At 33.5% G+C, this 10,140-nt stretch overlaps 1 protein-coding gene across 2 annotated transcripts; it reads left to right on the top strand.

The window, feature by feature from the left end:
* The first annotated feature begins 400 nt into the window (after window positions 1–400).
* Window positions 401–9,315, top strand: LOC128855742 (tetraspanin-13). Of its 2 annotated transcripts, XR_008453759.1 has the most exons (5): window positions 401–609; window positions 795–962; window positions 1,576–1,911; window positions 1,994–2,714; window positions 8,064–8,153. XR_008453759.1 is itself a non-coding variant. In XM_054090899.1 (4 exons), exons 1-4 carry the CDS (start codon window positions 550–552, stop codon window positions 8,157–8,159), a joined length of 660 nt encoding a protein of 219 aa, XP_053946874.1. In that variant the 5' UTR covers window positions 405–549; the 3' UTR covers window positions 8,160–9,315. The 2 variants fall into 2 exon arrangements, 1 of the variants encoding a protein (XP_053946874.1); XM_054090899.1 differs by lacking the exon at window positions 1,994–2,714 and having other exon boundaries at window positions 405–609; window positions 8,064–9,315.
* Window positions 9,316–10,140: the final 825 nt, after the last annotated feature.

Below are 10,140 nucleotides of genomic sequence, written 5' to 3'. Positions count from 1 at the left end.
TTCTATTAAGCTGAAAACTTTGAAAAGATATTTTTTAGATTGTTAATAAATGTTTAAAGCAAAAAAAAGCATGGGAAATTTGAATGTTCCAGGATCTATCCCCCTTAATGGTCTTCGATATCAAATAGAAATGTTGTTCAGATTAAGATTTCTTGTAAATGTTGGCATTTGTGTAAAATTATTTATTTTTAAATTAATAAATTAATTTTTTTAGATGAAGACTAATAAAATTAAGAATTTTCTTAAATTCGAATTCCATTGAATTTGTTAATTTGCAAATTCGTTTAATTTCCATTTATTTGGCAGAATTGCGTTTAAAATGCTTCTGGTAACCCTATTAAACAGATGTGCAACGGAACACTTGGCTGCACTTGGCATGGAATAAAACACAAAGAAATGAAAAGCAAATGCAAAGTAAAGCAAAATCAAATAAGCGCAGCTGGAATTAAGCATACACTTGGACAATCGGACAAAGTTGAAAAATAAAAATATAATTGAAGTGTAATTTTTTAAACAAAAGTGTAAGTTTGCAACGAAAATTGTGTGAAAATGTGCGGAGGTTTTACTTGCTCGAAAAATGCGCTAATTGCGCTGAACATTTTGTATGTGGTAAGTATTATAATGAGGATTTCTCATTGGTCTTCTGCTGTAGCGCCAAAGGGGAAGACGCTCAGGGCCGTGCTGTGTTGTTGGTGCATGCACGGGAGCACCAAAAGGAATCCTTAAAACATTTATCGATTTTTACAACGTTTCACTTGTGTGTTTGTGTGCTTGATTGCTTGCTGTGGTTGCAGATGGTGGGATTCCTGTTGATTGGCGTTGGCGTTTATGCGCGTGCAGCTTCCATAGTCACAAATCTACCGATTGTGGGTGGCATTTTAGCCTGCGGAGTGATACTGATATTAATATCCATACTCGGGCTGGCCGGTGCAGTGAAGCATCATCAAGTGATGCTATTTTTCGTATCCTTTTTGACAAAAAAAAAAAAAAAAAACAAGACAAAAAACATTTGAAATGTTAATCAAATGCGAGAACAGATGTAGGGATACGTGAGTGGTAAACAGCGATAGTAACTTTATTATCGGATATGACTTCCTTGTAGCTGAAGATAGGTATTAGTAACAAATAACTATTTTCTGGTAGTGGGAATATAATTTCTTGAAAGTTCCATAGTACTCTTATTACTAACCTTTAAGTGTGCAAATTAAACGCAGTTAATATACGTATAGTAGAGCACGTCAAAAATATAAATAAAAAAACAGGTTTTTTTTGGGCTGCTTAAAATTCGAATACAATTCTGTAATTAAACATACATTGCGATAACCAAGCCGCTGGCCGCAGAAGAGGCTATCGCGTCTTTTGACCTCTCATGCATTTGATTTGAATTCAAAAGTGGACGCTCATTACTTAACTACACTTGTTGTTGTTGTTGGCTTGCGTTACAAATAAATTAAAATCAATTAGGTTGCTCGCTTGTTGATGTACTAATGTTTTATGGAAAAGTGGAGCATCCATTTTGAATGAAAATAATAACAGATTTTTTCCTTAACCCGCAAAACGTTTTGCCATACGCAGTACATGATTATTCTCTTCATGCTCTTCCTCATTCAATTCTCCATTGCCAGCTCATGTCTGGCTGTTAATTCGGAGCAGCAAAAAGAGTTCGCTGAGGAGGGTTGGAATAATGTGCCAGATGCTATGCGAAAACAAGTGCAGGACACATTCCTATGCTGTGGCTTTAATACGACCAATACCGATTCATCTTGTGAAGCAGTGGCTAAACAATGCTGTCCGAATTATATCGTATCGAGCGATTGCTCGTGCCCACCGTGTCTGCCTGCATTGGAGGACAAAATCAATTATGCTTTTAAATTATGCGGCGGCCTGGGAATTTTCTTTAGTTTCACCGAGGTGAGTAAACTGTCATATTGTTCGCTTTAATTCTACTAAATTACATTAATAAATTCTTCTATTTGAACATGCAAACATTTAGTTTATTGGTGTTTGGCTAACCGTTCGTTATCGCAATCAAAAAGATCCACGCGGTTTACCGAGTGCATTTCTATAAACTCGCATGCAACGCACTTAACTAACGTACTTAACATACATAACACATACTAACAAGCATTAATGCATAATTTAAAACCCATCCGAGCTCTATTAGTCATCATATGTATACTTCAAAAACAAAAAAAAAAGGAAAAAAAAACGAAATAATAAGAAACAACTAAACCATCGTCATAGGTTTTCATGCATTTATATACATATATACACACATACATTCCTACGTATTCAAGCAAATGAATAACACAGATATATATACATATACACATATATATGAAAAATGTACTAACATACACACAGCATAAAAAACATATTTATAATATGTAAAACATGTTACATATAAAACCGGAGCATAACTGTTTGAATGAACGAATGATCGTCACATCGTTGGTGCTCCTTTTAACAATCGGTAGAATCCTAGATTTGGATTTTACTCATTACCCACGTATCAAATATATGTTAACAGCACCCGCCGCAGGTCAAATATAATACCGTGTTTGGATTGGGCTTGCAATTGACTACACCACCTTATTATACGTTCAAAGTTCAAATATTGAATATACAGCACGTCTACACGGCAGTTTTAAGCGGATAATGCCACAGTTTTTTCAATCATCGGTAATCTTGTGCTTATTCAATTGAATACTTCGGTGAGCAATCGTTACTAAATCGCTGTAATGTAGTTTTCTTTTGGTTGAATTTTCTGTTCGTTTTTCATTCTTAATTTCAATTGAGATTTTCACATTAATTTTTAATATTTAATCTGATTTTTCATTTTTCCTGATCCAATTTGTAAAATCTTGAAAAATGTATGTACTATGTAAAGAAAAAAAAAAATCCTTCGGTAACAGTTTGTTAACAGTGGAACTTAGACAGACGACGACATTAATCGGTAGTGAAGACTCTTGAAGCCATCCTACTCCCACTCTAAATGAAACATCTGGCCCCAGCCCCACATCAGCATGGCTTCCGACGAGTGCACAGTACCACCACAGCACTCACCGCCATAAACACCCAGATAAATGGCAGACTCAACCAAAACCGCCCCTGCGAGAGGACTGTCGTAGTAGCGCGGGACCTAAAGAAGGCTTTCGACACTATCAGCCATTCTACGCTACTAGATGACAATGCACAGTCGACACTCCCATCAGGACTGAAGAGGTGGTGCGCTAATTATCTGAGTGGTCGACACTCGTCAGTAATCTTTCGAGACCAAATCTCTAAACATGGGGAAGATAAAGCAAGGTGTTCAGCAGGGTGGTGTCTTTTCACCCTTACTCTTCAAGTTCTATATATCGAATCTCCCTCAAATACCAGAGGGTATCTCCCTGGTCTCCTACGCTGACGATTGCGCGATAATGACGTCGGGCAATGACAGTGATCGCCTGTGCACCAAAATGAACGATTAGCTCACCAATTTTTCTCGCTTTTTCCCTTCGAGCAATCTAAATCTTTCCCACACTAAGTCCATGGCGATCCTCTTTAACGCCTGGGCAAAGGAGATCAAACTGCAGTTCAAGGTCAAAGGCAGTCGGTTCTAGGTTACCGAAACGACCCGGTTTTATATCCGGCCAAGGAGTGTCACTCCAGCAGCATTCCCTGTATGTAAGTATGGGGAATGTTTATGCTGCTACAACAACAACAACAAAGGCAAAGAAATGTTGCTGTCAACATTTAAGGCAATTGACAAAACTACTAAACTACTCTGGTCGCCTGGAACTAGTGACAAGCAGTGGACAAAGTTTCAGAAATCGCAAGACACTAACCCCGACATATCAAACATATGTCCAGCATGTGAAGACACCCCGCACAACACTAACCACCTTTTCACATGCTCTATCAAACCCACTCATCTAACACACCTCTCCCTTTGGACCCAATCTGTCGAAACAACAAGTTTCTTGCGCCTACCGTTACATGAGCTCCGCGAAGACGACCGGTGATTTACATTGCACTGACAGGGTTAGGTATTGCTGCTACAACAACAACGGCGTTAGTCGGGATTACCGGCGCATTTAATTCTGGTTAAAATTTTAGTGTGATAGAAGGGTGGTTCGCAAGTCAGTGAACAGCTGATTTGCTTATTGGATAGTTTTGTCAGTTAAAATGGACCGCAGGCAACAAATACCGGTATTAGGTGCCTTGATACTAAGAAATAATTCTTTATTTGAAAATTGCATTATTTTTGATGCACAATAGATATTAACTGTTATAAATTATAAGAATTAATTCTAGTAGTCAATCCGCATTAGTTGCACTAAATTCCTGAGATAATTCCGATTTTAGTTGTTAATCCCTATTAACGCCACTGTCTGTCTAGGCTATTACATACGTACATGTATACATATGTATATGTATATTTAAATTTCATCAATACCGAATACAAACCCATGCACAATGGCAAACATTCCTGTAAGGCAAAACAATTAAGTATTTGTTTGAAAATTTTCCCCATTTATACAAATATTTTACAAACCTTGCATTGTTTGTAAAAAATAAGTCGTAAAAGCTTTAAAATCATTTGTTTTTAATATGAAGATAAATTATTTGTTATATTAGTTTGGACAAAAAGAAATGCATTATTTTCTCGGTAGATAACTGAGTGTTCCATATCTCGCAAAGTATCGCTCAAACATGCACTAAAAAATTCTTTGGCTGTTTTTTGCTTGTTCCATTTAGCTGTGAGTTACAAGGTGTTAGCAATTGAAGACCACATGGGTCGGGTGTGTGATGTACACCGCACGATACTTGCTATCTATTCACATGCCTTCTCAACACACTTCTGTTCCTCTGGACCCAACCTGTCGAAACATCACGTTTCTAATTTCAAATATCCGATGAATTAACTTTTTCGTTATAGACATTAAAGTCGTAGAGCATTAAAGTCGTTGTCACTGTACTGTGGACCTATTCCAAAAACACTTTACATTCTTTGACGAGGTGTTCGCAACATTATGTCACTAAAAAATTTAAATGCACGATAATTGCTATAACTAATCACTCCCCATATTTTTTGCCTGGCACATCTGGCTTGAATTCGTTCTCAGGAGAAAATTATGTCGCTTCTATTATCAGAAGCTTTTAAATATACATTTATTTCCCATGCCCTTTACGTGGTACCAAAATTCGAGTCCATAGAACATAAATAAACAAATATTCTTGTTGCCATTAAAAAATTTCATTAATTCATTTCAAATAATTTCATCAGTTTAATAATTAAAACTTTTTTCATAAGTTCACTTTCGGTCTAAAAATGGAGTAATCGTTGTTACGGTGAGCCTAAATTTTGAAATAGTTTTTTTTTTTTTTTATTATTTAAAAAAAAAGTATTATTATTAAAATAATAATAATAATAATACCAGCATGACTGTTTTTGTCCCAACATAAATGTGGATTGTTACGGAACTCGTTTATTGGCATAACATTTTTCTGACTTTAGAATTATTAATCATTACAAAAATAATTAGAATTACCACCGCTAATGAATTTAACATTCATATCCTTTTACCAAAATATTTCCATTCACTAACCATTCAATACACCGCGAGTGGCATTAATTTTTTTGGGTAAAAAATTAATTAATTTATTTTTAAATATTTTTGGAGATGGGTAGGAACTCCCACCACTATACTATTGCAACTCGCATGAAAAAAGTGCTTAACCTTTATTTGAAAAATCACAGAAAATCAGAAAATAAATGTGCATTTAATTTGGTTACATTTACAATAAAAAAAAACGCGATACAACAAAAAATTAATAAAAAATTTTGTTGTTACTTATCCATTTGAATGAGTGGTTTAAATTTTGAGCTGTTCCAGAATGTCGTACACATGCAAACTAAAAAAAAAACTGTAATCTAAAAGATTTTTTGATTTGACAATAGGCTTTAGAGGTTATATACAGTTAGAAGGCCGAAAAAAGCGAATTCTCCGGGAATTTATTCTTAGAAAACTTTTAAGGGGGGAAGCTGGTATAGAGCGCAAAAAATGGGCATATTTTATGAATTTATTTTGACTCAACAAAGGAATCAATCGAAAATCTGTGAAATAGGTTTAATAATATAGCTTTCATGGTACAAATACAAAATTTTTCGTCTGAATTAATTTCAAAATGGCCGCTGTCCAGCAGTTCTCCTAAGGCGCCTTTTTTTCTAGTGGGTCCATTGCCGAAGACGTAAACTCCTTAATTTTTGTCCTGGATCAAAAAAATAAAATTTTTTTAGTTTCTATATAACAACAGAAAGAGACGTACGTAGGATTTTTTCGATATTTTGTTTTTTCGCGAAATGGTGCACGTTTGAACAAAAAGTTACAATTTTCACTATAAAGAACGACATAAAATTGTTGATTAAAAAAAAAACTATGTAATATAAATAAAAAATCCTACGTACGTCTCCGGAGAAAGGTATTTCGAATGTATTGTCAAAATTTCGTAAGAATCGGTAAAGATTTGTTCGAGTTATGTCTTCGGCCAGTTTAAAAAAAGTGATTTCGAGAAAAACGCGTTTAAAGTTGTAAGTAGCGTTCGGGGCATACCTGCGAGGCACTGCCGTCGAATGAAAAATTTGGGCATTTAGACATTTTTGCTGGCATCCCTCATTTGGTATATTATTTCTAAGACCCTAAAGCACCTTTTAAGACAAAAAAAAATTTTTCGATTTTTTCAAAATTCTAGACCAGCTTCCCCCCTTAAGTTTATTGATCTAAAAATTTGTGCACATATTATGTTATCTTCTAACTGTATTTTAAGACTTAGTATTAGTAAAAATATTTATTTGGAAAGGAGCTACAGCTAATCTCCGAGAGCTCCTCTCGTTTTGCGGTGACCACTATATCTCTGAACTGGATTCTCTGAAATTATTGTAAAAGATCAAACAGATTTCGTTAAAGTAATGTTAAATCTAGTAATTAACCGAAGGAATAAGCAAAATAAATTTTTTTGACAAAGTGGCGGTTTCTCAAAAAAAAAAAATAATCGATTTTTTACCCAAATTTCTGCCTGGTTATTAAAAAAAATATTTATTGGTGAGAAAAAAATTTTCAATTTATTACTAAAAAATATATTAAAGAAGTTCGAGTTAAAATTTGAGACTAATCGGTTTGGCCATTTTGAGAAAAACTCGCTGCAGCTCTGGCCTTGTACTTTCAATCACTCTGAAACGCCTTTTCAAATTTGCGTGTAACTTCGAAAATATTCACCGGAACGATATTAAATTTTGTGTGTGTGTTCTTAAATATATGTACATTAAGAAAAAAAAAAAATTAAAAAGAAAAGGCGATTTTTTGAAAATTCTAACTGTATATAACTCCTTAACTTTTAATTATTCCTAATTTTGGGCAATTTTTCACTTTAAAGATAATTGCAAAAAAACAAGGCATTCGCACGGGACAAAAACCGGAGTTGTTTTCAAACGTCGATAATAGCGAACCCGAGGCAATATTTCTGTGACTAATTTTAGAAAATTTACCACAATTATGTCGGCCGCCGTAGCCGACTGGATGGGGGCGTGACTACCATTCACAAGAGGTTTGAATCTCCGTGCATGAAATAGAAAGATGATAGGAACGGTTTTTTCCAATAACAGTCGCCCCTTGGTAGGCAATGGCAAACCTCCGAGTGCATTTCTGTCATGAAAAAGCTCCTATTTTCATAGTTCTAAATTATTTTTATAGATTAAATATTTTCCACTTTTATTTATTAATTGTTTTTGGGTGTTTTTTGTTTTGCTTATATATTTTTTAACTTGTTTTATTTTATTTATTTATTTTATTTATTCATTCTTTAATTTTTTTTATTTATTTTTTAATTTAATTTATTCATTCTTTAAATTTTTTATTCATTTTTTAAATTTTATTTATTTTTTAAAGTTTTTATATTTTATTTATTTATTTATTTATTGAGCGCTGGCTACTAGGGCCTTCGGCTTTTTAACTTTTTACTATAAAATAATAAAGTTTCGTAATTATTTCATTGCCCTTTTTTCTATATTTACCTTCCAGGTATTGGCCGTCTTCTTGGCGCGTCGCTATCGCAATCAACACGATCCACACTATCCACCTGCGCGCGCAATTTTTCCACACAATTACCAGTATTAGTAACACAATCATAATTGTCGAACGAATTGAGACGTAAAGCAGCTAGCGTAAAATCTTCAAATTATGCTTTAGAATCATGTGAAAAAAGTTTTTGTTTAGTATTGGACCGATTTTGTAGCAAAACGAGTTGACTAATACTTGTGTAGATTGCAATTTGAGAATTTATACAAATTTATATTTTTAAACTTTTAAATGGCTTACTTTTTGTTGTAATCTGTTCTTATTTTTACACCATTTACTTATGTTAATGTATTTGTTGTTTTCAATTTATTGCTTACTTTCCATTTATGGAAACTAAATTTGTTTTTTTTTTTAGTTTGATTATTGCAGATTCTAGTGATTTTTAATATCTAATGCAGCAAATTGTGTTCACTTTTCCTACAATTTGATTTCCTTGGTTAACTTTTTGAGATTATTTTATGAAATTACATAAATAAACTAGAATAGATGTTATTTCGTGTATGTGAGTTAGAAAAGAACAAAAACAAAAAAAAAACAAATTAATATGTACTACTATTTATGTATGTATGTTTGCTCAATACGTAACATTAGTTTCAAGTAGTTTGTATGTTTGTGTATGTAGAATTTTATGGTAACCATTAACTTAATTTTTTCAACGATTTCGGCACTACAGGCAATCAGATAAAAATGAACTAAATATTATATTATAAATAATATGAAACAAAACAAAAATGTGTCCTAAGTCATATAATTTTCTCTTAAAAAAACTATATTAAAAAAAATTCATTTATAAACATTTAACGTAATTATCAAATTCTACTTCGGCTTCCTTGCAACAGGTGCTTATTAACGTATACAGACTACATTAAAAATACATACACACACACACAAACAAGCACCGCATACTCTTTAATTTCCAATCATTTTATTTTTATATTAATAGCACGACACAGCATCCTTTATACATTTAAATTTTCACTCCACATATATTGTAGAGAACCAAACATATGTACATGCAATATATATACATACATACATATTTACACATATACGACATTGTTGTTATTGTATGTACATTTGCATAGAACTTATATACGATAAAGTACGATAATATTTTCTGTATTCTGTGCTGTGATTGAAATAAATATGATCTTTAAAATGTACACAAACAAAAAACAAAAAAAAAACAACAATATGAGTGCTCTCTGATTTCCATGGAACGGTTGCAGAAATCGAATTAATTTGAATGGTTGTTGCTGTCATTCGCTCTTGCAACGGGATGCAACTTATGACAACCTCTCTTCGCTTTTACTTGCTGTAATTTATGCGTGAATATATGTGCGTATATGTGTGTATGCATAGTACGTTGAATAAAGCGCTTGCTTCTCATGCTGTAAACAGCATTTGAGATTCATGCGGCGTCAATGCTATGCATAAATAAGTAAAGCTCAAGCATGCAAATGCATCTCTTCGGTGACAGTAGCACCAACTGTGACTGCAGCTGCAATAAAAACGACTGCATACAAATGATTAGCAAAAATGTGATCGAATTTTGTAATGAAAGCTGTGATGATTTCAGAATTTTTATACAACGTCGTAAATTGATCGAAATTTTTTTTAATTTTTAAAAGGATTTTAATACAAAGATATGTAGATATTTACAGTCCAATTCGCTTGATTGGAGGCAATAATTTTTATGGAAGAAAATGGTTATGAAAGCAACCGTATTTGGCCTAGTATTCCAAGGTTTTCTGATAATTCAAGTGAATATTAATATTGCTCGATTGTTCGAAAAGAAACATGCACCAAAATATTTTGCCATCGAGGACTTCGAGGTTGTAAAGGACTTCGTATACCTAGGAACCAGCATTAACACCGATATTAATGTCAGCTTTGAAATCCAACGTAGAATCTCTCCTGCCAACAAGTGCTACTTTGGACTAAGTAGGCAACTGAGCAGTAAAGTCCTCTCTCGACGAACAAAACTAACACTCTACAAGGCTCTCATCATGCCCGTCCT

This window comes from Anastrepha ludens, chromosome 2, assembly GCF_028408465.1.
Source record: "Anastrepha ludens isolate Willacy chromosome 2, idAnaLude1.1, whole genome shotgun sequence".
Classification (NCBI taxonomy): domain Eukaryota; kingdom Metazoa; phylum Arthropoda; class Insecta; order Diptera; family Tephritidae; genus Anastrepha; species Anastrepha ludens.
The sequence above is the reverse complement of the archived record's forward strand: the minus strand, read 5'-3'. Positions and strand labels throughout refer to the sequence as shown.

What these genes read in the sequence shown, in the direction of transcription:
- LOC128855742 (XM_054090899.1), top strand. Translation starts at nt 550, where the DNA reads ATGTGCGGAGGTTTTACTTGCTCGAAAAATGCGCTAATTGCGCTGAAC. An exon ending in CGCTGAACATTTTGTATGTG is followed by an intron (nt 610 to 794) that starts GTAAGTATTATA and finishes CTGTGGTTGCAG; the next exon opens with ATGGTGGGATTCCTGTTGAT. An exon ending in TTTTCTTTAGTTTCACCGAG is followed by an intron (nt 1,912 to 8,063) that starts GTGAGTAAACTG and finishes TTTACCTTCCAG; the next exon opens with GTATTGGCCGTCTTCTTGGC.